The sequence below is a fragment of the Miniopterus natalensis genome, chromosome 11 (genome assembly GCF_054644295.1).
Source record: "Miniopterus natalensis isolate mMinNat1 chromosome 11, mMinNat1.hap1, whole genome shotgun sequence".
NCBI lineage: Eukaryota > Metazoa > Chordata > Mammalia > Chiroptera > Miniopteridae > Miniopterus > Miniopterus natalensis.
In genome coordinates this window covers 75016729-75044131 of record NC_142091.1, presented here as the reverse complement: position 1 = coordinate 75044131, position 27403 = coordinate 75016729, and the positions used below count along the sequence as shown (strand labels likewise).

The 27403-nt window shown below is 52.6% G+C and overlaps 2 protein-coding genes across 8 annotated transcripts in view; both read right to left on the bottom strand.

Moving 5' to 3' along the window:
- The window catches only part of PPP6R3 (protein phosphatase 6 regulatory subunit 3), a 99937-nt gene extending 90231 nt beyond the window's left edge, over positions 1 to 9706 (bottom strand). For 6 of the 7 annotated variants that reach the window (XM_087822050.1, XM_087822053.1, XM_087822054.1 and 3 more), the window contains exon 1: positions 9615 to 9706. The gene's annotated coding sequence lies outside the window, so the exon portion shown is untranslated. The remainder of the gene's footprint in view (positions 1 to 9614) is intronic. The other variant, XM_087822051.1, reaches the window with a different exon arrangement.
- A 5801-nt stretch (positions 9707 to 15507) lies between these two features.
- The window catches only part of LRP5 (LDL receptor related protein 5), a 75328-nt gene continuing 63432 nt past the window's right edge, over positions 15508 to 27403 (bottom strand). Inside the window, exons 18-23 of the mRNA XM_087822049.1 lie at positions 26915 to 27151; positions 24672 to 24782; positions 23340 to 23576; positions 22016 to 22155; positions 17851 to 17948; positions 15508 to 15971 (exon numbers count right to left, since the gene is read on the bottom strand). Coding sequence (XP_087678175.1) covers positions 15710 to 15971; positions 17851 to 17948; positions 22016 to 22155; positions 23340 to 23576; positions 24672 to 24782; positions 26915 to 27151 — 1085 coding nt within the window. The 3' untranslated portion in view covers positions 15508 to 15709. The remainder of the gene's footprint in view (positions 15972 to 17850; positions 17949 to 22015; positions 22156 to 23339; positions 23577 to 24671; positions 24783 to 26914; positions 27152 to 27403) is intronic.

Here is a 27403-nt window from a genome sequence, read left to right as displayed (position 1 = left end):
TTTCCTTTAAAACCAGAATACAATGATACCTTCCAGTACCATTTATAGTCTCCATTGTAATGGTTGTCCTGAAGCAGTGCAATAAAATATAAAAAGTAAAAGGACTGGAAAGAAATGAACTGTCATTATTCAAAGGTGAGATGATCATCTACATAAAAACCCCAAAAGAGTCCACAGGTAAATTATTAAGTTAGAGAAGTTATTGCATAGAAGAGCTGCATATAAAGTCACCTGCATTTCCATTTACCAGCAAATAGAAAATCTAACTTAAAAAAATTATTTACAACAGCAAAAAACCCTATAATGTACCCAAAGAATAAATCTAACAAAAGATGTGTAAGACTTATAGAGACAAACTATAAAACTTTTAAAAGACAATTACCTATAAGCCAAAAATCTATTTCCTCTTTTACCTGTGTAGCATAAAGGCTAGAAGGAACAATTTGAACACTGAGATTCTTTTTTGCCCTTTTATTGCATGCTTTCAATAACCACTTTTTAAAGATCCTGTAAACACAGTAAAAAGGCAATTTACAAACCGGAAAAAGGTGTCTGTCACACAGACAATTAATAAAAGATTATTAATCAGAGTATGTAATTCCTACAAATAAGGAAAATCAAATAACTCAAAAAAGACAGACACTTCACAAAAGTGGGAATCCAAAAAGCCCAAAGATACTCCACTTCATTAGTAATCAAAGAACACTAAAAACATGCAAAAATTAATTAACAAAAATGAGCAAAGTTTTAAATACTTTCCTCTAAAGATATACAAATGGCCAATAATCACATCAGAAGATGCTCAACAGCATTATCATTAGGGAAACGCAAATCAAAACCACAATGATACCAAGCTTCACACTCCTAAAATGGCTACATTTTTTTTTTAATGGAAAATAGTAAATGTTGGCAAGGACATGGAGAAATTGGAACCCTGATATAGTATTGGTAAGAATATAATTCCATGTAGCCACTTTGTAAAACAGTTTGGTAGTTCTTCAAAATCTAAACACAGTTACCACATTACCCAACAATTCCACTCCTAAGGATACACCAAGAGAAATAAAGACATGTCCACCCAAAGACTTGGACACAAATGCTCATAGCAGTATTATTAATAATAGTCAAGAACTGGAAACAACTCAGACATCCATCAACTGATGAATGGATAAGTAACACGGTATTATCCATACAATGGAATACTATTCAGTAATAAAAAGTAATTAAGTACTGATACTGACATATGCTATAACATGAATAAACCTTGAAAACATTCTAAGTTAAAAGAGCCAGACACAAAAGACCACATACATATTATATGATTCTATTTATATACGTAGTATGATTCCATTTATTTGAAATGTCCAGAATAGGCAAATCTACAGAAAGAAAAAGTTTATTAGTGGTTGCCTATGGCTTATGAAGAAATGAAGAAAGATTACTAATGGGTACAAGGTTTCTTTTTGGGGTGATGAGAATGTTCTAAATTAGATTGTGGTGATCATTACACAATTCTGTGACTATACTAAAACCCACTAAATTTTTAGTACACTTTAAATGGGTGAACTCTATGATATGCAAGTTGTATCTCAATAAAACTGTTATTTTTAAAAAAACAACAACATATAAGTTCACACCCAACAAATTAGCAAATAAAGTCTGACAACACCAAGGGTTAGCAAGGATGTAGAACACTGCTGGTAGGACAAGCATTTGGAAAACATTTTGTATCAGCTACTAAAGCTAAAAATGTACAGGCCCCTCTACCCTGCAAGATCTGTACCCTAGAGAAATGTTTTTGCACTTGTTCACATCAGTTTCTTTACTGGAAACAATCCTACCCTCCAATGACAGGACAAAGAATAAAATGAGATGTATTCAGTCTAAAACAGGACACAGGTGAAAAGGAATGAATTACAGCTACATGCATCACTGCTGACAAACCTCACTACCCATGTGCCCTCACTTCGTCCCTTCCCAGCGTCAACTCCATGCCCCACCAGTAGACTCATTCCCTTGACCTGTGCTGGTGTTGACACTTTTGCTGGGGAACAGGGCAAGGGCCAAAATTCCAACACAACTGCTCTTCCCCTCAAGTCGCTCCCCTCAGCTAGGCCATTCCATGTTGCCAATCCACTCACACTCTTATCCTCCTCAAACACAGAATATTCCATCCCTTCTCTCTCCCCACAACCCACTAGCCCCTACTCACCCTCATTTTCACTGACTGTTGATAATGCCTTCCTACTTCACTGGGAAAGACAGGAGAAAATGTCCACCTGCTCCCACTATCCTAACTCCCCTACTCAGCTCTCCCTCCTCTCACCAAGGAGGAGCCTAAGGACTCTCCACTCAGCTTACCCTGTGACCTTCCAAAAGCAAGGCTCCACAAGTATCCTCTCTCCCACTTCAAGTTGTTCACTCTGTGCAGATTCATTTCCCACCAACATGACAGAATTGCTGTAATTTCTCCCATCTCAACAAAACCTTGTCAGGGACCCAAATCTCCCTGCAGTATCGCGGCACCTGCGAAAGAGCTTTCTCCACTTGATGCCCTCTTCTCTCAGTTCTTCATGAACCCTCCCTTCCAGGCTTTTCCTGCATCACCCTGTGGAAGTTGCTCTTGTCAAGGTCATCAATGTTCTATGCTGCCAAAAGCACCGGACAAGCCTTGGCCCTCATTCGACCTGACCTTACGGCAGTAGCCTTGGACACAGGTCTCACTCCCTCCTCCATGACAACATTCTCCTTGGCTTCACAGATGCAGCACTCAACTGGGCTCCCTGCTTTCCCTGCTGACAGCCCTCACTCCTCAGTGCTTTCACTCAGTCTCAGGACTTTTACATGTCACATTTCTATCTTCAGCCCCAACCTCTCCCCTCAACTCCAAATGTTTTACTTTTATTTATTTTTTAAAAATATATCTTTATTGATTTCAGAGAGAGGAAAGGAGAGGGAGAGAGAGACAGAAACATCAATGACTAGAGAGTCACTGATCGAGCCCACAACCCGGGCATGTGCCCTAACCGGGAATCGAACCCCGATCACCTGGATCCCAGGTCGATGCTCAACCGCTGAGCCACACCCGGCCAGACAACCCCAAATGTTTTAATCCTACATGTCTCCAGGTGGCTCTAAAAGCTTCAAATGTAACATGTCCCAAACCCAACTCCTGAGCTTACTTCCACAACCTGTGCCTCCCTCGGTCTTTTTCTTTAAAATGGCACCTCCCACAGAAAGCAAAACTCCCTAGTATCATCACCCTTCACTCTCAGCAAATCACAGTCACTGCCTTCAGGATGCACCCAGAATCCAACAGCTTGCTTCTCATTGTCACCCATGTTCACCCTCAGTCCCACCTGCTATAATCTTGCAGCAGTACAGTGACAGCTATTCTTAACAGCTTTAGAGGGACCTTTTAAAAACATAAATCATATCTCACATCACATCTGCTCAAAAACACTACAATTTCCCATCTCATTCAGGGAAAAAGACAAAATCCTAGCATGTAACAGGTTCCCACCCCCACCTTTACCTCCTCTGACTTTATCTCCAGCTACTCTCCCTGGGGCTCTCCCTATGGCCAAGCTGGCCTCTCTCTACTATCCCTCCCTCCCACCCTTCTGAGCACCTCAGGTACACTGGGCTCTCCTCCCATCCCACCCACACTAAGAGCCACAAGGCTCTCTCCCTCATCTCATGTTAACAAGGGCCCCTTTCTCACAGAGGCCCATCTTGATCACCATATTTCAATCTGCAAACAGCCCCCTCCCACTCACCCACTTCCCTGCTTTACTTTTCTCCTGCTGGTCACATATGACTGCTGTATCTGACTCTTCTGTGAATTTTTTTTTTCCAGAGAGAGGAAGGGACAAACAGACCAGCCACCTTTTGGTGTACAGGACACTCCAACCAAGCCACACCAGCCAGGGTTGTGAAGTGTCTTTCCCCACTAAAATGTAAGTTCCATGAGGACAGACTTTTTTCAGCTTTCCTCACTGCTAATATACCCAGCATTAGAACATAAGTCTCAGTGCCTAAGACATAAGTACCCGTATTTAAGTAAACGAATCTGCCTTCTCTTCTTGTCAAAGTGTCTCTCTAATGCCAGCACTGTTGTTCAGATATGCATCCAGGTACAGAGAATTCAAGGCTCCAACTAGCAATCTGCACAGCTTTCTCCAAGTCTGACTCAACATTCAATCATATAGTTACTTCTGCATCTATCAATTTTATTTTTTTCTGCAGCCTTTTTAGTTCTGCTCTCTAATGTTCCAAAAAAACAATCTTACACTCATCTTTCCTTTAGGCCACCAGACTTCATGGCAGTTAACCTCTGGGGCGCACAAACCATTCCAAGTTGATATATATTCCTGCTACAAGAAATTTTGGAACGAATACCCTAGTTTTCTCCAGAGTCATTAAGTACAAAATCAGAGCCTCCTTATATCAGTAAAAAGGTGTTCATAACCTATCAAACTTATTCATATAAATTCACAGCCGACAGTGTCGTCTTCGTTAATACTTACTTATAAAACAGGTCAACACTAGCCAGCTGTATGTGACAAGTAGTAAGCCACCTCTACTCAGAGTAAACCCAGATCTTTGCCAAGTCTGTGACATGAAAACGTCCCAGTTAAGGTAAGAAGCCTTCCAAGTACTGCCAAGATCCCTTTTACTTGCTTCTTTACCATCTAGCCAATTTACGTGGTATCCGGATGTCAGTTCATCATCACCCAAAACCTGAAATAAATTGGGTATTGATGGGACTATAGTAACTAATATCTTCCCTTCTCCCAGGAAAGAAAAATAAAGAGGGAGGGAGAGAGGAATAAACGGGGTTTCCGTGGCAACTAAAGCTAAGCCAAAGTCAAGAGGCTGCAAAAGCAAATCTCCAGTCAACCTAGACCCAGACGGCAGCAGAAAAAAAAACCCATTCCCACTGGAGGCACCGTCGATTTCAAGGATACTCAAGATGTTTAGCATGAACCTACACTAAGCCCTGATCAGTATGAAACTGGTCATTGTTTCAAGTCTGACTGACAACCAACATCTAGGGTGCAAAAGACATTATAGATCAATCATATTTGTCATTACAAAGCAGCTTCACCAGCATGGGAGGAATGGCACTGCTTTTTAAGGCACACCAAGCCCAGGATGCGAGTCAACATAACCATTTAATACATAGGAGAAACAGAGGTGTAACTCATTTATTTTGGCAAAAGACTTCTGGCAATCTCAACCACCTAACCAGCAAATACAAGCTCTTTCCTCTGAGCACTTGAGGGCCTCTTACTAAGAGCCTACTTACACCACATACAATTTTAACAAGCTTTGTTATCTGGTCTCCCAGCCAAAACTCTCTCTTGTAATTGCTCTCCCTCCCTCTAGACTGCACGTCCTTAAGCACCTGTTCAAGAGTGAATCCCTAATACAGTTTCTGGCAGAGTAAGGACTCAATATATTTGCTGATCAAATAAATTAAGATCAGAAGTAGATGAGGGGAGGAGTTGCTTGTCATTCTCAACTATGGCCATATGTCCAACTTCAGGATGTAGGATGAGAAAGTGCCTGCATGATCTTCTTTTTTAATGTCCAGGTATTAACATTAAGTTGCTGAAAACCTGTATATAGTTTTTATACTAACATTCTTCCACTCAATAAACTAGATAATTTAATGTTAAGTGTGTGTGAGAAAAGGATCTCTGCCCTTCTCTCTACTACTGTACCTCATCTGCCCCAGAAGCAAAAGCACCCATTTGGGTCAGAGTCCAGGGCACCGAGGAGCCCCCGTTACCAGCAGGCAAGGGTCACTGTGTGAAAGGTTAAGCAGGGAGTATGCCTCTCTCTTGCCCTCAAAGGGAAGAATCGGCAAACTAATCCAGGGCCAACTCTCTGGGAATAAAAAAAGATAATGATGAAGCTGGCATCTAAAAACAGAACTGACAGATGACGAAAAGGATGAGGGTAAAAGATACAAAACTCAAAAATCACAGTAGTTTAAGGTTATTTAGCATAGGAACAAACAAGCCTAAATGCCTGAGAGTGCTGGTAAGACTCAGCACAATGCAGTAATTTTTTTTTTAATGCTCACCTGAGGATGTTTTTATTGATTTTAGAGAGAGAGAAAGAGAAACATCTAAGTGAGAAACACACATCAGTCGCCTCCTCTATGTGCCCCCTCTACCAGGAATCGAACCAGCAACCCAGGTATGTGCCCTGACCAGAAACCAAACCCACCACCTTTTGGTGTAGGAGACAATGCTACAACCAACTGAGCCACCCAGCCAGGGCACAATATAATTATTTTCATGGAGAAAAACACTGCTAAATTATCTTATGAAATTCATTAAAAATTTCTTTTAAAGAGTTGGGTGGAGGGGGACAAAAAGGGAAAAAATGGGAGACATCTGTAATACTGTCAACAATAAAAAAAATTTTTTTAACTTAAAGTTCAGTCTTCAGGCACCTAAAAATAATGTATGTACACCATCTCTTCCACTACTAAGTAATCTCCAAGGTAGAATCTAGGTACAACAGACAGCTCACAAATCACCTAATGCATTCCTTGACCCACAAATAGTTCCTAAAATTTTTGGTGTAGCTCAGTGGTTCCAAAACCTAGCTACACTGCAGTATTACTTGGGGAGCTTTTTAAAAACATACTATCAATCCCACCACAAATTTCCAGAGATGGGATCCATCACCCATGGTCTTAAAAAATATCCTAAATGATTTTAAAGGCCAGTCTAGCATCTATCTAGAGCAGGGTTTCTCAACCTCAGCACTATTGATATTTGGGGCTGGATGACTGTGTGTGTTTGGGGGTGGGGGGAGATGCTGTCCTGTGCATTACAGTATGTTCAGCAGCATCCCTGATCTCTACCCTCTAGAAGCCAGTAGCACACTGCCCACTTCCCACAGTAAAAATATCTCCAGACATTCGCAAATGTTTCTCTGGAGGCAAAATTATCCCCTGGTTGAGAAGCACTGATCTAGAATAAATTTTAAAAACCCCAATCATATAAGGTTCTTTTAAGAAAGGAAAAAAGAAAAAAAAGAAAGCTGCTTCAAGCCAAGAGGCCGGGTCTATTTCTTCAGTCCATCACATCTAAGAAAAGCAGCTAGCACTACGCAGCCCATACTGGGACTGAAATCTTGACTTATGAGGGCCACACCAAACCTTCTTGTGCTTTTTGTGAAATAAACTCAATGCTGAATTTTAGTTGAGCAGATGGTCAGAAGAGCTTCACTGTCACTATCATTTACTCTTCTTAAGAGTATACAAACACTTTAACATTTTAGACCAATATATATACTTAGCCTACCTCTCAAATATCCAAACAATAAAACTGCAAGATACAAGTTTATCACAGAAACAACTAAATATCACAAATACTGTTTTAAGAGCTGCTGTTCTATCTGCAAAAAGCACTTTATCTTTGTACTAAATCCACACAAAAACTTATCTTGAAGAAGTTAAGCAAACTTCACCCTGCTGAATCTAAATTTTATTGCTATGCATTTTATGTCCAGCTATGGTCTGACTCTCAAATTCTCAAGTAGTTAACTGAAACTAGTAAGTTTTTTGTTTGTTTGTTTGTTTTGCTAGACTCTACACAAAAGCTAGTTTTCTAGCTGCAAACAATCTTCCTCCTGTTCTTGGGTAAGTTACACCAGCAAGATGCTCATCTCTACTTAAGACTGAGTCTATCAAAGGAACACTTTCCCAGTTCGAGCCAGGTCCCAAGCAAGTAATGCCAAGGGAAGGGTGAGCGAGCATGGTTTCGAGTACCAAGGAAAAGAGCACGGAGCAGGAATTAAGACTGTGAGTATTGGTGTGACTGAGTGGATGGAATTTTATTAGACATTCTAGACTCCCCGATCAGACACACTTAAGTGCAAAACAGCTTTCAGAGCATCCATCCGGGACAACAGTTATTTCCCACACTATCTTCACTGAAGCACACCACACTGAGAAACCCTGGGGTTAAACGACCTGGGTGCCAATCACACTTAGGATGTAGCATCCAAAAGTCGGAGGAACAAAATCCGACTTCAGCTCCTGATGGGCTTCTCTGTATTTCACCACCTAAACAAAACACTCTAAGGCACTACCACTACTAATTACTCCGGGAAATGTTTGTTTAACTCAAATGAATTAAAAATTTAAGAAATGTCCACTTCATTTTCTCAGTCCAGCTGACTCTTAAATACACAAAGGCTTCTAAAGACACTCACCAAGAGGCAGGGCGTAAACACTCATTTGACTTCCTAATAACACCTAAACATTTAAAAGTCAAGCTTAAATTAATAATAGCCACTAATGACTGAGCTGATTCTACATGCTGGGCACCTTTTCTAGCTGCTTTACATGTATGAACTCATTTACTCCCAACAGGCTTGCATTATTATCCCCACATTAGAGGAAGCAGAGAGGCTGAGTAACTTGCCCAAGGTCACAAAGCTACCCAGTGGTGACACCAGGATTCGCACCCAGGCAGCCGAACCCCCCAGTGATGAAGGCTCAATCTCCACCACCGCTTCGGAGACACCCCATCCTGGTGGCTGGAAACCGGGAGCCCCTTCCCCGGACCTGCTGCCCACCTGCAACATGACCTTGGGGACAAATTCGGAGTGAAATTCACATTCGCGAAGTGGGACTGATGGTCCAGGTTATCCAGCGCTGTGAGGATGAAAGGAAACACTACCAAGTGCCCCTCCCAGGAAAGCAAAATATAAACAAAGCTCTCAGAAGGGACCCACGGGGAAAACGGGGAAGTACCGGGAAGCTCGGAGGTTTGAACCGTCAGGACTCAGAGCTACAACCCAGGACTCATCCCCAGCACCTACAACCGCAAGTCTGAGGGGTGACCGGAGCAAGCGAGCCTAGGGGGAGACCCCTCCAAGTTAGCAGCGACCGGGCTGCTTTAAGAGGGAGGCGCTCGCAGCGGCCAGGACCACCCCCCTCGCTCATATTCGCCAGGGAGGCGATCGTGACCCGGTCTACGTTCCAGTCACAACGCCGGAGTTAAAAAACGCTCGGAGAGCTAGTCGATACCCCGAGCTGGTGTTTGCGTTTTGCGAAGAGTCTGCGGCGAATGAACAGGAACCCACAGAACTTGTTTTCCGGGGAACGGGGTCCAACAATGGTCTTCGCGAGTCCGCGGCCAGCTGCTGCCGCTCAACTTGACACGCTCCGGGGGCCCGCGCTCGGGGAGTTGTTCCCCGGGGCCCGCGCTCGGGGCGGACAGGCCGGAGCGGAGCGGGGCCCGGCCCGCTGAGGGGCGCGCCCGGTCCGCCCGCCCGCCGCCGCGCAAGGCCGCGGACCTCAACACCGGCGCAAAGTTCGCCGCCAGGTCCCCGTCGCACCCCGCGGACCGCGGCGGGAGAGGGGGCGGCTGACAGGCGCGGGCGGGGACGGCCCGGGGAGCCCGAGCGCCGCGCCTCCCGGGCCGCCGAGCGGCGAATTCCGGGGGGGAGGGGAGGGGGCCGGGACGCTCCCTCCCCGCGCCGCCGAGGCCGAGCGGGGGGACCTCGCCGCGTCCGGGCGCCGCGCACCCCGAGCACCCCGCGCCGCCGCGCGCTCCGTCGTTCTCCTCCCCCTTCATTACCTGGAGGTGCCCGCGACCCGCCGCTAGTTGCGCTCAGGCGGGAAACGCGCTCACCGACACCATCAGCGAAGCGCCCAAAATGGCGGACGTATCAAGCAGGCCTTGACTTCCCCCCGCCCTGCCTCCGGCCGCCTCCAGACCAATAGCGGTTCTGACCCCGCCCCCAGCTCCACGCTCATTGGCCTTCCCCTCCCGCCCCCTGCAGTCTATTGGGGCGCCCGGCGGCCTCCGTTGCACTCACTTCGATTGGCTTTCAGGCCCCGTCAGTCAAGAGCGAGAGGCGCATTCTTTTCCCATGGACTTGACGGATCCGGAACCTCTAGGACCCCCGGAGTCTGGAGAAACAAATCAGGAACCAGGGGAAACCTGGCTGGGTCCCCCTTACGCCGTAGCAACAGCCGGGCCTCCCCTTGACGGACGTATGGGGCCACCAATCCGATAGCCAATGCTTTTTAAAACTCAATTGAGCCAAACCAATCATGGCTGTGGAGCTGGGAGCTGCAAGGGAACCAATGGGGAAGCGAGGCGGGCCGGGCCCGGAGGAAGCCGGCGGTGACGTGCGCCACAATGCGCGCCCGCGGCGGAAGTCGTGGCAGCTGGGGAATTAGCTCAAATGGTAGAGCGCTCGCTTAGCATGTGAGAGGTAGCGGGATCGATGCCCGCATTCTCCACGGCGGCATTTTATGGAGGCGGGGGGCTCGCCCGCACGTCGTTCCCTCAAAGAGAGACAGGGGCCGGGCCCCCAGCCGTGCGGAGAGGGGAAGCGCGCCGCGCAGGCCCCCCTTTTATCTCGCAGGAGGATTTCCCCGCAACCGTCCCCCGAAAGCCGGGCCGCCGAGGACCAGCGCCCCTGGAGCCCACCTTGCGCACTTAGTCATAACCGCCTTGGTCCTGAAGGCGCCAGAGGGCGACAGGTGTCGGCGGGGCTGAGAAGGCGGGCGGCGAGGTCAGCGCCGCGCGGAGCCCGGCCGGAGCCCACGCGCCAGCAGCGGCGCCCACGAGCGCGGGGCCGCGGGCACCCCCGGTGACTCCGGGGCGGTGAGTGGCGCAGGCCGCGGAGTGGCGCGGGCCCTTCCCGAGCGGCGGGCGTTCCGACGCCGGGACGGAGCACCGAGCCGCGGCTCCGAGCGCAGGCGGCGGGCAGAGACCAGGCCCGCGGCGGGGCCCCGGGCGCGGCGGGAGAGGAGCCTGGCTGGGAGAGAGGGTGGCGGGCGGGATGGGAGGCGCGGGACCTCGGGGACAGGAGGGGGAACTTGGGGTTTATGCTCAGAGAGGGGGGGCCGGGAAGAGCTTTGGGCAGAGGGGCGCGCGCAGGCCTGGGCATGCTGTGGAAAGGACGGCGTGGAGCCGGAGTAGCCCGCGGCCGGACCTAGGAGCATGGGGGAGGCTAAAGGGGACACCAGGGCAGGGCTTGGGGCCGGAGAGGGCCCAAGGGGGCAGCCAGGGCTGGGCCTGCCCTCCTGGGCACCCGGGGAGGGCCCAGCTACCCACCGATTTCTTGCCGCATCCATCATCCGAGGACTTGCAGGACCTGCGTCAGGCTCCTGCATCCCAGACGCTAAGGTGGGTCACAGGGCCATGTGCACGATAATTAAATTAAATTAAATAATGCAGTACTTCGCCTAACCTAAGTGGACCCCAAAAGCCTTCAATTCTTGTAACTCCTAACCCAGCAACTGTCAACCTTTTTTTATCTCATGGCACACATAATTACTAAAATTCTGGAGCACACCAAAAAATATATTTTTTGCCAATCTGATAGACAAAAAAAAAAAGTAAAATTTTGATTCATTCACATGGGACGGCTATTGTGTTGGCTGTCATTTTTTTATTTGACAAGCTAAGGGAAAACAGGTCAGTGTCCCTGACTAATGTTTTAAAAACTCTTGCAGGCCAGCCTGCGGTGGCTCAGAGGTTGAGCCTAGACCTAGGATCCAGGCGACCGGGGTTCGATTCCCGGTCAGGACACATGCCAGGGTTGCGGGCTCCATCCCCAGTTGGGGGCGTGCAAGGCCGTTGGCCAATCAATGACTCATCATTGATGTTTCTGTTTCTCTCTCCCTCTACTTTCCTCTCTCTGAAATCAATAAATATTTTTATTTTTTTTTAAATTCTTGCAGCACACCAGTTGAAAATCGCTGACCTAACATAAGCCAAAGGGTTGAAATCAGGAGAACTTCCTGGAGGAGGAGGCATCTGAGCTCAGCCAATCACCTAAGGGCCATGGGGCTTTAAGGAGGAGAGTGACTTTGAAGCTTTGCATTGGTCTCACCATTGTAGAATTTCTATATTTCACAGATCACCACCTCCCCCTTTTTCTCTCTAATCTTTTTGTGATTTAATTTTTAATGTTTAAATTGTCAACCCATCTACTTTTTAAAATTAATATGACTAATTTCACACATACTCAGCAGTAGAGAGAAACATACAATGAACGCCCATGTGCCCATCACCCAGCTATTACTCCTTAATTTTGGAAACAGACACAGAACTACCAAATTTAATTCTATCAAGTAATGATTTTTTAAAATATCATTTATTATTGCCATGATTTCATAAAAGGAAGGACATCTGTACACACACATACACTCAAGAAACATTAGCTCAGGATAAAGAAGAAGTTTTTAAATTGAATAAGCTTCTCCTGAGGACAGAGACACCCCACATTGGCTTTCCTTTTGCTGTGTTACCAGGGTTCAGTCCTGATCCAAGGGCTAGAGTGGGGCCACCCTGGGGAAGGCCATGCTCTGGAGGGGCCTGGGCTGGTGCTGGGTCAGGTCAAGACCAACACCTGTTAAGACTGGAGAGAAGGGGCCAGATCGGGAGCTGTAGAGGGATGTGAAGGAGAGACCCATTTTAACATCGAAATTTAACTCTCCTGTTCCTTTTCTCTTTGTCCCCGGCGTTAAGAGTCAGTCTGGGTTGGGGAGGAGGTATTTCCTGTCCCACCAGAGGACTGTTGGTAGCTAAGGTGTTGGTAGGAAGGGGAACCGCTGGGCTTGCTAATCGTTAGGGCCACCATTGAGCTTATGGGGAAAGTAGAAGTGGGCATTTGGGTGGAGAGACAAACGGGTGGGAACCTGGGTGAAGACTCCAGGAAGCAGCAAGGGCAGTACCAGCAGGGCGTCCCAGTGCTCTGAGGAGCCGGCTGAGTGGCTCTCACTAAGGTGCCCTGCAGGGGTCGAGTGGGGTCCAGGGCCTCACCCAACTTCCCAACCACACAGGTCTGTCTGGGACAGAACCTTCCACACCACCCACATCCTGGTCCCCCACTGTCCTGCCTGGCAGTGGACCTGCCCAAGATCTGGCCACATGGATATGGTTCAGTTCCCCGGGCAGCCATGGGCCCCAGGGGGCTGCTGGACTCGGGCAGGGAGGAGCTCCCACACCCATCCTAGAGCAGGGTTGTAGGCGAGCTGAGCTGAGCACATGGCTGTCCTCTGATAGGGTCAGGGAGGTCCTATCATTACACAAGGGAGGCCACGCAGGGCTCGGTGAGGGATGACAGGAGTCATGGTGTCACTGCAGAGGTGCTGGAGGGAAGGTAGAAGCCCTCTTGGCCACGTTGAGTAGCACTCAGTAGTCAGTAATGTATATTGGATAAAGGAATGATTGAACAAATGAAAGAGAAAAATTATTCACTTCTTTTTCCGCAAGCCTTGGTTTCCTCAATTACAAACTGAGGATACCATCTACCTAGCTGGTCTGTTGTGAAATTTAAATGAAATAAGCTGGGTTAATTTCACCCCCTCATTTAAGACGCAGCTGAAACATCACCTCCTCCAGGAAGCCTTCCCCATGGCTTTGGAAACTGTCTGCCTCCATCACTGGATTCGGAGCACCTTCAAGGGAGAACACCTGACTGATCTGGGTCCCCCAGCAAGTGACTTCAGTGCAGGGCTCTGCACACAGTGGGCACTTACTGAAGGCTGACAGACTTCCTTGCCACATAGGCGGCCAGTTGGTTCTCCCCCACTCCTAGCTGATCACCTGGCAGGAAAGTGTCCAGTGGAGTAACCTCTGGCCACCAGATGGCACCCCTAGCCATGCAATGGCGCTATTAGGGGGCTCATTGGGTTGCTGGGGAGAGAGAAGGGGAGGGCTGCCCACACAGGCCACCAGGGGTCAGCACCCCAGGCCACTCCTTCCCCACCCCTCGCTTGGTCCCTGGCAAACCCTAGCAGACTGAATGGCTGGCTGGACAGGGGAATGGAGCAGGTGTGCTCCAGGGGACACTCAATGTATGAGTGAAGGGAGGGTCTCCTAGAGGACCCCCACAATGCAGCCATTCACTCCCTGCTTGGCTGCCCAGGTTGAGATTGGTGCTTTAATTAGCACCTCTGTGCACGTTGCCCAACCTGGAAGAACCAGAATCCTGGGTGCTTGGGAGCCCCCCCACCCCCAGGCAGCGCTGTGGGGCAGGGATCCCCACCTAGAGCTGAGACTCTGGGTGCACCATCTAGCTCTGCCATTCCTTAGCAGTGTGACCTTGAGCAGGTGTGTCACCCCTGAGCTTTAACAGGTCCCTACGCCCATTTACCAAGGCCCTGCTACTTGCCAGGCAGACTGGGTGAGGCGTCTCCATAGGCATTATCTCCTGGAAGCCTCCCAGCAGTCCAAGGGGCAGGTGACGGCACCTTTCTTAACAGGTGGGGCCAGCTGGCTTTCCAGATGCAGATCTCACCCTCCCGTGTGCACAGGGGCGTGAGCATAGTGCCGCGCCCCCCCCCCCCCCCCCGGCCCACGTCACCCTGGGTTGGCGCTCAGCACCGGCTTCCCATGCTCACTGTTGCTTTGTACTGACGCCATCCCCAGCATCTGCTTTGGTCCCAGCGGCAGGAGCATCAGCACTCCAGGACCAGGGAGGTGACTCCCGAAGGCCCATCCCGGGAACCAGGCCCAGCAGGCTTGTGCCTTGAGGTCCCCAGCTATGTCCCCTGGCCAAGCAGTCTTGGAGTCCTAAGGGCTACCATCTTCCCACCTCCTCAGTGCGAGGGCTACTGGATCCAGTGTGTTCTGGGCCCCCCATGCTGGAGGCCATCCAGCAGCTGGTTGACTTACCTCACTCAGCTGTCACCTCTATGCTCTACGCCCTGGGGGGCCAACGTTCAGGGTCCTGTTGGGAGGCTGCCTTCCAGATCTCTGCTTTCACTCTCCAATGGAGTGTGCTCCCAGCACTATGCATGAGGGGTCTTCTGTGACCCACCTCAGACATTCCAGTTAGGGTCAAGTCCTTCCTGGTTCCCTCCCCTCTGAATGTGGCCATCCCAGTATGCACCATTGCTTGCTGATGTCTCTGTCTCCTTCCACAGATTAGGGACCCCCAGGGGCAGGAACCAAGCCTTATCCCTAGCAGTCCCCTCCCATACCATCCAGGTGGGCACATGGCAGGCCTCAGGCAGCGTTCACTGCCTGCCTGTGTGAGGACCGGGCAGCAGGAGCCAGGGCAGGCTGGGGGGCTCCCTCCCCTGGCAGCTCCACCCACTGTGCCTACACAGATGGCAGAGCCCAAAGGGGCCCCTAGCCGCCAGAACTGTATTGATGGGCACAGCAGCCTAGACTGGCACACACAGGTCAGATGGTGGCAGAGACTGGCCAGGAACAGCCCAAAGCCCAGCTATTTAATCTGCAAAACTTAGTGCAAAATTACAACACAGGGCCTCTCTCTCACAAATTATAATTTCAGATGGCAACAGCAGAGACAAAATCCGGCGTGGGCCCCTTCATGACCACATGAGTCAGGCACCCCTGACGCTGGCCCTCCTGCGGGCCTCTGCCCTTCCCTGAGGGAGAGATGCCTGCGCCCAGAGACTGTCCAGGGCCAGAGGTCGGAGTTCACTCCACGGGACACTCAGCTCCAACGCACACATGGCACGAAAGAATGGCAGTGACATTTAAAAAAAAATTAAGTTTATAAATATTTTCTCCACTGTACAAAGTTTCCCCACCCCTGCCCACCCATCACTGTTCACATTTCTCATGTTTTTAAAAATCCCAACTATATTTATTTTTTAAATCATAAAATATATTTTTTCTTTGTTCATATTTAAAACTATTTACAGGGGCGCAGAGAGGCCAGGGTGGCCCGGCCGAGGTCAGGACGAGTCTGTGCAGGGGGACGGCGGGGGCGGGAAGAGGTGGAAATAGCTCCTCTCGGTGGCAGGTGAAGGGGGGCAGCTGTCCTCCGCTGACAGGTACTGGCTGTGGGGTGTGGGCGGGGGCGGGTAGGGGTCTGAGTCTGAGTTCAAATCCAGGTAGTACTTGCTGGCCTTCCAGCGGCTGGCGCTGTAGTCACTGTCACACACGTCAGTGCTGCAAGGCGTTGTCGGGGGCGCTATGCCGCGGATGATGTAGGGCCTGGAGGGGACAGAAAGGGGAGGGGAACCTGACTGAGGAGGTCCCATGCACATCTACCAGATGGGCACAAGGGTCTCCTAGTCACGTGGCCTCTGCACCTCAACATCCCCACCTCTAATAGGCGAGCCTCGCCCAGGCTCTGGCAAGCACAGCAGCCCCAGGCCAAGGTCGCCTTTACGGAGAACCAGGCCTCCAGAGCCTACCTGGTTGACCTTGGGCAACTTACTTAACCTCTCTGAGCTTCAGTTTCTCACTGATGAAATGGGGAAGATGAAGAAGCACGTGTTTCAAAAGTGGTTTGTGGGGGTTAAATGAGATTCTGCACGGAAAGTGCTAGAAACAGTGCCCCACAGGAGAAAGTGCTCAACAACTTTTCCCCTTGTATCATTACTGTCACTCCGGCCTGCAACCGTCCCATCTTGAGTTAAAGAAACCTGACCCCGGAGGTATCACCCAGCTGTCCCCCATGAGGACGTTGCCTCCCAGACACCTCCTGTGTGCTGAAATCCTGCACTGGGCTGCCACGTGGCCTGAGTCTGGGGCTAGGATTGCGGTGCGTTTATAAGCCCCGGCTCCAGGCCACAGGGGGCTCACAGGGGACAGGAAGGAGGAGCCAGCAGCCAAGGGCCAGCGAGGGGTGCCTGGTGCTGAGGAAAGTGCAGCAGGAGGATTCACCTCAGAGGACCCCAAGAGCAAGAAGTGACCCTGACAGACAGTGGGAAGGGAAGAGGTATCGGAGGTGTCACCCAAATCAGGGCAGAACCAACAAAGCATGGAGGGTTCCAGATACAGAGGGGCCTGGCTGGGCTGGTGTGGATGTGTCAGCTCTGGGGACACTGTATGAGGCTTCTGGGGACAGACCCTGACATGGGGGCACTGGGGAGCCACTGCAGGTCCTTGAACAGGTCCTTGAAGAAGTGTGCCTCTCCTGAAGCTGCAGAGCGCCCCTGGTTCGAGGCTGGACCCAGAGTTCCCAAAATGGCCACTAGATGGCAGGTGATGCCTCTCAGAGTCTCCACTGTACCAGGCCCCTCAGGGGGCAAAAGGAGGCCCCACCACTCAGAGCTTCTGCCTCCACCTGGGCGGTCCAGGGATGGGCCAGGGCCCTGATCTCTACCTAGGGGGCAGATGTGGCCTGGGCCCGCCCCCCACCCGCCCCATCACAGAGCTCACTTGGGGGTGGGGGCCCAGTGCACCTGGGGGGTGAGACCAGGAGGTTGCAGGTCAGGAGGTTCAGCCCCCACCCCCACCCCAGGCTGTGACCGGGCCCTGGACACAGACCAGCACACCAGATCCCGCTTCTGAATATTCTCAAGTGTCTCCTTCCCACTGAGGGAGGTGGGATCTGTGACCCAATGTACACAACTTGGATGATGTGAGGGGCTGAGTAGGCTTGCAGGTTTCTCAGGCTCAAAGGGGCAAGTAAGAGGGAAGGACCACGTTATCAAGAGCTACAAGGCAGGTGCCACACCAGCACACACGTGGAATCAGATGTGAGCCCCGGTGTCGCCACCTGGGTCCCAGAGCCAGATTCAAACAGTCAGACCCCGGGGCTGGAGCCCTGCCATGCCAAGGTGGGAATGGGAACATCCTTCAAGGCTCCATCTGCCTGTCCCGGCTTAAGAGCCACTCAGAACGTGGGATCCCATTCATTAGAATGTGGGTACCTGGCCTCAACATGCAGGCTTGGTCCTCTGGTGTGGGGGCAGCCCTGGGAGGGTGAGGAGAGGCAGGGCTGGGGTCCACCATGTGTCCATAAGTGCCCTGGACCCCTCCCCAGGTTTTCTCTCCTAGGAAATGAGACAGGACCCTCCCTGCCACAGGCTTGTCTGGAGGCCCAGCCAGCCACTTGTGCCAGGGCTATGCAGGGACTTCGTACCTGTAGGGTCTGGTGGGGGCGGGAATGTTTGAAGAGTAGAACATGTCCATGTTGTACAAGGAGGGGTCCGTGGCAGGGGATGGCGGTGGGTTCAGGATCTGTGGAGAGCCAAGCAAGAGTCACGAGGCCTGACACATCTGTGTGTTCCTGCCACCCCACCCCACCCCCGCTCTGGTTTCCTCCCCGAGCAGGGGGTGCAGGTCCACACCGGGCCGACTGGGCTCAGTGGACCCACACCTCCCAGGCCCCCTTGTCTAGTGGGGGACTTCACCTGCCTGGGCCTCGGTTTCCTCATCTCTAAAATGGGGATAAGAAGAACCGGTTCCCAAGGCTGTCCAACACTTGATGAGTCACTACAAGAAGTGCACAGGCCCCTCCCCTGCCCTCCAAGAAGCAGGCGTGGGCCCCTGCTGCTGCTTCTGGGGAGGGGCCTCCTCCGCCCAAAGAGCCACCCTGGGGAGTCCTCAGGATTTGACCCCAAAGTTGGGAGTGCACAACACTGAGGGGCAGGGTTTCAGAGATTGGAGCAGAAACCAGGCAGGGAAGCCCAGTGGAAAGGGCCTCCGGCAGCCACCCAGCACCTGAGGCCCGTGGGGTCGTTTGGGCATCTGCCCATGAACCTGACTGGAGCCGGTTTCTCTCCACTTCCCCCTCCAGGGGAGCTTTGGGATTGTGCCCAAACCCCCTCCCTCTGCTGCCTGTCACTGCTACTTTCCCCAAGGAGGTGGGAGGTAAAGCTCAAGGAGTTGTGGAGGTCTCCCCAGCCCTGCAGTGGGCAGGTTTCTAGCAAGTTCCACTGGTGCAGCACCTCAGCGGCCCCTAGGCCAGCTGGCCTGGACCTCGGCCCTGGGGGCTCTTCCTCGGCCTCTCTCAGCTGATCTGCTCCCTCCTGCGTTCTCTTTTCCTCTCACTCCAGGTCCCTGGAATCCCGGTCCCTGCTGATAATTCTGTTCGCTGACCCCTCTCTGTCCGGATCACCACGTGAACCGTAACTAGCAAAGGCCACCCAGCCGCCATCAGCACAGCAGCGGTCAGCGGCTGCCTGCCTCGCTCAGAACATCTCATTACGTTCCAGGAGCACCGGGGATTTAGGTACAAAACCTGAAACCTTGAGAACTTTAAGAGAGAAAATATGGAAAGAAAGTGTGTGTGTTTTTAATGACAGAGGAGGGAAAGCCTTTCTGAGCACGACCAAAATAAAAACCCCAGACGCCCGCCCATAAAAGAAAAGGTTGATCATTTCATTGTACGAATGGCAAACACACCATAACCCGAATCAAAAGACAAAAACCTAGGAAAACTATTGTCAGACACGCCTCTCAGGATGGGCTAATTATTTTAATATATATCTATGTATAAAGAAACCTTATAAATGCATACAACCCAATAATGGGTTAAAATAAACACCCTCTCGAGAAGATAAAACTACAAAGGTAAATAAACACACAAAAAGATGTTCGATGTCACTTGGAATGAGAGATATACTAAAATTACAGCGCCACACCACTTTTATCTAAATTAGACCTGTGGTGTGTGTGAGAGTCTGGCGGGAAGATGGATTGTCCCCTGGCGAGGCCACTTGGCAAGAATGGTCATGGTCAAGGCGACCAAGGCACAGCTCTGCAGCCCATTCTTCCTGTTGCCTCGGGAGTCCTCTAGCCCCGGGAGCCACAGATGTCACATCTGAAGGAGTGACCCAGGCTGGTAGTTACGGCTCAGTTCTCAGCCTCGTTTGCAAAACGGGACGATGGCGGAGAAGGCGCTGGGCAGCTGGGCAGTCAGTGCTCAGTCAACGCAGCTTCTCTGGTAGCAAGAAGCAGGGCTCGGAGGGGAGCTCTCATTACCTTCAGATACCATCGTTTGGGTCATAAAAATACATACGAAACGACTCTGTAGGACGGTCAAATCATTACATGTCCAAACCCACAGAATGCACAACACCAAGAGCGAACCCAGTGTCACCTACGGACTTCGGGTGGTGGTGACGCATCGACTGTAACGACTGCCCCCCTCTAGTGGGGATGCTGACGATGACGGAGGCTGTGCATGTTGGGGAGCAGGGGTATCTCTGTACCCTCTGGGAAATCTCTGTACCCTCTGAGGTTTGCAATTTTATCTGAAATTGCTCTAGAAAATAAAGTCTTAAAAAAAATAAAAGCATGTAAAACTGGTGAAATCTGAGTAGGGTCTCGAAGGGTATCATATCAATGTCCCGCTTCCCTGATTCTGACGTGGTACTGTTGCTGCAGACGGAATGTGTGTGTCCCCCAAGCGCATACGTCGAAACCTAACCCCCGATGTGACGGTGTTAGGGGGTGGGGCCTTTGGGAGGTGATTAGGTCATGAGTCTAGGCCCACCGAGTGGGATCAGTGCCCTCAAAAGAGACCCCAGAGAGCTCCGTGCCCTTTCTGCCGTGTGAGGATAAGACAGCCATCTATGATCTAGGACTCGGCCTTGCCGAATCTGCCAGCGCCTTGATCTTGGACTTCCCAGCCTCCAAAACTGCTGCTGCTGTTGAAGCCTCCCACTCCCTGATGTTTTTGTTACAGCAGCATGAATGGCCTGAGACAACAGTTACGCAAGATGTTATCATTGGGGAAAACTGGTGAAGGGTAGATAGGATCTCTCTGTATTATTTCTTACAACCGCATGTAAGTCTACAATTATCTCGAAATAAAAAGTAAAAAAACTACTGTGTTTGTTGGGAAAATAAAGTCCACACTCGTGTATACTTGCTGATGTACAGATGACCAGGGAGAACACACAAGAAGCTTGCCACAGAGTGTTCCTGGGGGTGGGGGGCTCTCCTCACTGTGCATCTACTGTGCCTTTTGAATTCTGTGCCACGGACATACATTACTGGTGCAAAATCGTGTCGGTAACTTAAAAATAGGCTCCATGCGGTTTCTGAGGTGATGAAGATGTTCTGAAATTAACCATGGTGATGGCTGCACATGTCTGTGAATATACTAAAAACCACTGAATTGCACAGTTTACGCGGGTGAATTGTATGGTATGTGAATTATGCATCTTAAAGAAAAGCAGCTGCTGGTCAGTGTCATCTCTGGCTGCCTAGTAAGATCCCCAGCTCCCGGCGGAGCCTGGGGACAGAGAAGGCCGTTTCCTGAGCCCCGGTGTCTGCCTGGGAGGCCAAGGGGGCTGCTCCGTGGGGCAAGCTCGGTCTCACGCGGGTTCCTGGGGTCCTGGCTGGTTCCGTGGGGCATGGGAGAGTCGGCGGGGAGGACACGAGGAGTGGTGGTGAGTATTAAACTCCAGGCTTCTGGGTCCTCACCTCCTCTGCCCCCAAATGCAGTCGGGTCCTGGAGCCTCCAGCAGACTCAGTTCCCGCCCTGCGCACCCGAGATAACTTCTGCTGCCCCCCCTCCCCTTCCAGGGCAGCCAGGGTCAGGTGCGATGAGAAGGGGGCAACACCCCGGACACGGGGGACACCCCGAAGGGCGGGAAGGCCCAGGTAAGACCCCAGAGGGAGCTCAGGGGCTGCCCTCACCTTAGGAGAGCGCACAGCGGCAGGAAGTCAGGCTTCAAAGGATTAAAAACACAGCCATGTAAGTGAGACTCCAACGTTTACATATACACAGGCTCGCCTCTGTGCATCAAGCTCCTTCCAGTTACCCTGGAGCTGTGCTCTTGGAAATGGGGGTGCTGTAGGGGGGCTGGACCCTGGGGCCTCAGTGCTTCCCCCTCTGTACAGTCGTGTGGCTACCTGAAGCCCCAAGGAGCATTTCAGCCACGAAGGTCACCCCAAGAAGGGTTGCCTGCCCTTCAGGAAACAGCCCGGGTATTTTCTGGGGACCAGCAAGGCCTTGGTGGGAAAATAGGGTGCTCCTAGTGGAGATGCTGAGGGTGGGCTCGCACAGGCACCCCTGAGCACCCTGTCCAGATGGGCCCTGCAGCAACCTGGGCGGGATGAAGGGTGAGACTCCCGCCCTACAGGTTTTTACATAGTTTCCGGATGATCCACAATAAACAAGAAGTGCCCTTCTCTAACCTGAAAAGTGTCACTAAAGAGAAAACGGACAGGGTTTACACGGGAGGAAGGTGAACTCCCCCACCATGCTCTGTGGTGGGACAGAATAACCTTAGAAATCCTGAGGTCAGAGACGTGTCCCCTGGCCAGCCAGGCCTCCTCCCGCCCCCACTCACCGGTGGGTACAGCGTGGCCTTGGTGCTGGATGAGCTGCTGGATGAGGCCCCAGTGACGTGGTTCCGGTCGTAGAGGGGCACCCCGCCCCGGCCCCCCATCAGGCTCACAGAGCTCATCATGGACTTGCCGCACGAGATGCCTGCGGGGGGAGGGGACAGGGCAGGTGAGGCCTGGGGTACCCACAGGCCCTCCATGGCTCCTGCTGCCCAGGAGACCCAGGTTGAGATGAGTAAGTTCACCCCCTCCCGGCCCTCTGCCCACCTCCAGTGTCGCCTCATCTGTAAAATGGGAGACACACAGCGCCTCCCCCAGGGACCACTGTGGGCCTGCGGGAGTGAACTCGGAGGGTCTCAGCACAGGGTCGCCTGGCACCAAAAGGACCCTGTTCTCTGGGGGCTCCTGCGATGGTGACCATGCCGCTCCCTTGGGCCCCCCAGAGCTCTGGAGAAACCAGATCACCCCACACCCCTGAGGAGAAACAGGTCTCATCTGCACACAGACATCAGGGTTCCAACCAGGCTGGCTCTGGGCACGGGGACAGGGCAGGAGAGACCCAGGGCTGGGCAGGCACCGGGGAATCCCCAAAGTGGCCTGGAGATGACTTCAGTGACCCTCCCACCTTCTTGGCCACACCCTGACGTGAACCGTGTGGTTCAGCCCAGGGTGCCACCTGGGAGTCTACACCAGTGGCCTCTCAGGTCCGTGCTCCTGGGGGATACACTTCACAGTAGTTTTAGCTCTGCAGCCACAGTCCGAACTGCGCTCAGGACTAACCTGCTTGTTGTATACCCAGGGACTCCTTTGATTCTAGCGAGAACCCAGCTGCCCCCCACAGATGACTCAAGACATGCCCCACAAGAATACTGAAAACCCTGGCCAGGTAGCTCAGTTGGTTAGAGCGTAGTCTTGATACATACAAGGTTATGGGTTCAAATCCCAATCAGGGCACATACAAGAATCAACCAATGAATGCATAAATAAATGGAACAACAATTTGATGTTTCTCTCCCCTTTCCTCTCTCTTAAAAAACAGATCAGTAAAAAAAAATTATTAAAAAAGGAACATTGAAGGTCAAATCCAAAGAGCTGTGCCCATACGTCCAAGGCCAAAGGACGGGTCATAGCTGTGCAGCCTCTGTGTTGAAAACTGGGGCCGAGCAGGAGACTCAGCAGGAGAGCCTGAGTCTGTGATCGATTGGCAATGTCTGCCATGTGCACAGTACAGGGCATTGTAGCAGCATCCCTGATCCACTCACCCCATATCCTGCCCAGGCTACTCTCCCCACCTCTGCCCAGGTCCCTTGCATATCTCAGGCTCCTTACCTGTGAAGGGACCGTGCTGTGAGGCGCCCGGGGCTATGAAGTTGAGGGGCACGTGGGGGGTCCCGCTGACGTACTCGTGCGGGAAGGGCCCGTTGGCCCCTGTGTAGCGCTGACACACCACACGCTGGCAAACAAAGTAGACCCCGCCCATGACGAAGAGCGAGAGGATGATGCCAATGACGGGCCCGATGGCACTGCTGTGGGCCGGGGTCTCATCCAAGGGCGGCTTGGTGATTTCTGCCAGAGGACAGGCAGGGAGAGGTGGGCAATGTTAACTGCAAAGGAACGGGCTCCCCTGTGGGGCGGAACTGTGTGCCCAGGAGGGGTGGCTCTGCCTGGGCCCAGCACCCACTGACGGAGGGCCGGGGAGCCACACTAACCTGCCAGCCTCAGTACCACCAAGCCTGCCCTCTTGGCCTGCCCACAGCACCCTCCTCCTCCTCTGCGTGACTAAGCTCTACCTATGTCCCGACGGCCCCTCAACAGTGACTACACCGCAGCAGCCTCATAGTCATCCCCTTTGTCCGGGGCTCTCCGTGGTGGCCGGAACTATGTACACAGTTGTTCTCATGAGTCATGAGCTGGGCCAGGAGGCCCATGGGGCCGGTTACCAGGACTGACCACCAGGCAGTAGGCATGGGGCAGGCAGGAGTCCGGTGTCTCCCTGCCCATCTAGCAGCAGACTTCACCCATGCATGGGGCTGGGCTAACAGGTGTGTGGGGGTCCAGGGCCTTCACTGGCAGGGCTCACTGAGCCCCCCAGAAATCCTGTGGCAGGGCCTAGACTTAGGGGCTCATCCCAACCCCCAAAGCCAGGAGCATCCAGGGGTCCTTCTGGGTATCCTGAGCTGGGGGAGGGTGCTCCTTGGGCCTAGTGAGCCACCAGGGCCTTGAAAGGCTGTCTTTGACTCAGACAGGATGGGAGCTGGAGCCCGGGCTCTAGATGCAACATGGACACAGCCCTGGCAACGGTAATCTCGCTGCCTGGTAGGCGCTGCTGAGCGCGGTGCCTGGGCAGAAGCAGGACACTGCACTCGGGCCAGGCCTGGCACAGTCAGCCTACCTACCCCTGCCCTCTCCCAAGGGCTCCTGCCTCTGTGCCTGTCTCCCAGCTGGACTGCCCCTAGCCCACCAGCTCCCCCACCCCTCCCAGCTCAGCCTCCCAGCCGCCCCACCTCCAGGAAAGCTCCCTGCCTGCCACCAAGGCCAAGGACTCCCGGCCTCCTGGTCCCCTCAAACACGGCCCCCAGGACGTGTCCTCCCTCCAGACCCCACCCTCCGAGGCAGAAGCCCTGCCCGGGGCGACCCCGCCCTCCGAGGGAAGCTGCTCACCGCACATGAGCTCGTCGGAGCCATCGACGCAGTCAGGGAAGGAGTCGCACTGCTGCTTGATGAGTAGGCACTGGCCGCTCGCGCAGCGGAACTGGTTGGGCAGGCAGGCGGCTGCGAGGAGGAGAGCCGGCGCGCAGAGGAGTCAGGGGTGCCACGTGGCTCCCCGCCCCGCCACCCGAAGGTCTGGGCTCCAAAAGCGGAGCAGACAAATGGGCCCTTTCTAGGTGCAGGTTGGGGAGGGGCAAATCCAGCCTTCACCCTGCCCTCGATGAGCCCTGTTCCAAGGTCTCTGCAAATGCTGGGGTCAGGAATAGCGGGGAGAGACCTTGGGGACCCCCAGGAGGTACTGATCACGTACCTACCATGGGGCTGAATAGCTCAGGGACTAACCCAGCCCCTGCCACAAGGCTCTCCCAGGTTACAGGAGGTGGGAGCCAACTAGAGGATCGCCCATGAGAAGGCTTGGCTCCCTAGAGTGGGTGGGGCAGGAGACAGATGATGCCTCAGCTGAGCTCAACCGTGAAGGCAAAGGTGACCCACGCACCTCTCAGCCTTTGGGGTGGAAGAGAAAGGCTGGGTACTGATCGCTACTGCTGCCTCCCTTCCTGCTCCCCATGCTGTCCCGGAAGGAGCTAGAGCCCCACCAGAAGGGCAGCTGCCCAGGGCTCAGCCATCGGGCATACTTGCTATCTAGCTCCCACCTGCCCTACCCCAGATGCCCCGCGGACGATTTGGGAGGTTTGAGAAACAGAGGGTGGAAGCCAGAGCTTGCAATGGGGCTTGCTGTGAGCTGTGAGCACAGCACGTGCACCAGAAGGAACATTTACAGTGGGAGGAGGGAGGGGGTGGTTCTTAATCAGGGCTCCTGCCATCCTCGAGATCGTGCCCAAATACCGTGCTGGGGCAAGGGGTACAGCTGGGCTCAGTAAGTAGTTAGGCTTTGAAGGGCACTGGTCTCTATCATCACTGCTCAACTCCATTGTTTTACACGAGACAGAAACAAATGAGCCTGGCTGTGTCCCAGTCAAACTTTATATACCAAAATAGGCGGTAGCCTGGATGTAGCCTGCAGGCCAGTTTGTCAATCCCTGGCCTACAGCCTCCACCAAAGTCTCAAAGGGTCTCTCAGCTGGAAAGACTTAACAACTGTGACTTTACAGAAGCACCTGGGGAAATGACTCCCCTCGGCTGTCATCTTCCACACAGTGGCTGCTCATCATGAACAGAGATGGCAGGCACTGACCAGACAGCGTCTGAGTTATCTAAGAACAGGACCCGGTGGCTATGAGAGAAGGTAGTAAGAGTGACCCATCAAGAGCTCAGTGGCAGTCACAGGGCCATGGTGCTAACAACATGTAACAGGAACCTCCAGGCAGGTCATTTATAAAAAGAAAACTCGCCCGGCCGGGCGTGGCTCAGCGGTTGAGCGTCAACCTAGGATTCAGGCGATTGGGGTTCGATTCCCGGTCAGGGCACATGCCCGGCTTGCGGGCTAGGCAGCCGATCAATGACTCTCTCATCATTGATGTTTCTATCTCTCTCTCCCCCTCTCCTTTCCTCTCTCTGAAATCGATAAAGATATATTAGGAAAAAAAATTAAAAAAAAAAAAAAACTCATGAGGAGCAGAGAGAGATGTTTCACTATCAAGGTCTAAAGGAAGATCCTGCTGGTCACAGTGGACCTGGGATGACAAAGCCAATCTCTCTGTAACTCCTGGTTCAATGGTTGCTAGAAACGACTCAGGGGTAGATGCTTTTCGACACACAGGTCACAGGAGGACGGCACTGTCTTTTGGGGCGGGGACTGACCATGGCGCAAATCATGAACAGCCAGCTGACTATTGGATTTGCCTGGGGTTTCAGTAGCACTGCTGGGAGTGAATGAAGGAAGGAAGACAAGACTGACTCTCACAGCCGGCCTGCAAGCTAAACCGCCTGGCAGGATTTGGCCTAAAAGTAATTTCTTTTCCTCCCAGGCTGAGGACCACCTGGCGATCTCGCTCTTGGCCAAGGTTTTACAGAGACCTACCCACGCGGGCAGACAGACCTGGGAGGGCAGGTCCAGGCCTTCTGGGGAGATGCCCTGCTCCAGGAGGCAGGCGGAAAGGGCAGAGCCTGGGGAGGGCCGAGGGGGCGGGGCCTGCGCGGGAGGGGCGGGGCCTGGCCGACGGGGCGGGGCCTGCGCGGGAGGGGCGGGGCCTGGCCGACGGGGCGGGGCCTGCGCGGGAGGGGCGGGGCCTCACCATCGCAGTCCGCCTCATCTGAGCGGTCCTGACAGTCAGCCTCACCGTCGCAGCGAAGTCTCAGGTCCACGCACTGGCCCCGCGCGCAGGGAAACTGGGCAGCGGAGCAGACCGGGCAGCCCTCCTCGTCACTCTGGTCATCACACTCGGGGAAGCCATCGCAGCGCCAGGCCCCCGGGATGCAGTCGATCTCCCCGGTTGCACAGGCGAACTGGTCCGGGGAGCACGTGGGAGGCTCTGGGGAGGGCAGAAACACCGTTTACCCGCCCAGCGCAAGGAAAACCTGGAGATTATCAGGGTGTGTGGTCTCCACTGCCATGTGTCCTGTGCGCTGCCCAGCCCCAGGGTGCGATGAAGGCGGGGGTAATCAATGTTAGCTGAAAGACATGCATTTTCTTTGTGTGTGTGTGGTTTTTTTTCATTGTGAAGGGAAATGGGGCTGGGACCCAGACAAGCAGAGGTGAGGGGGCACCAGTAGAGAGAAGGGAG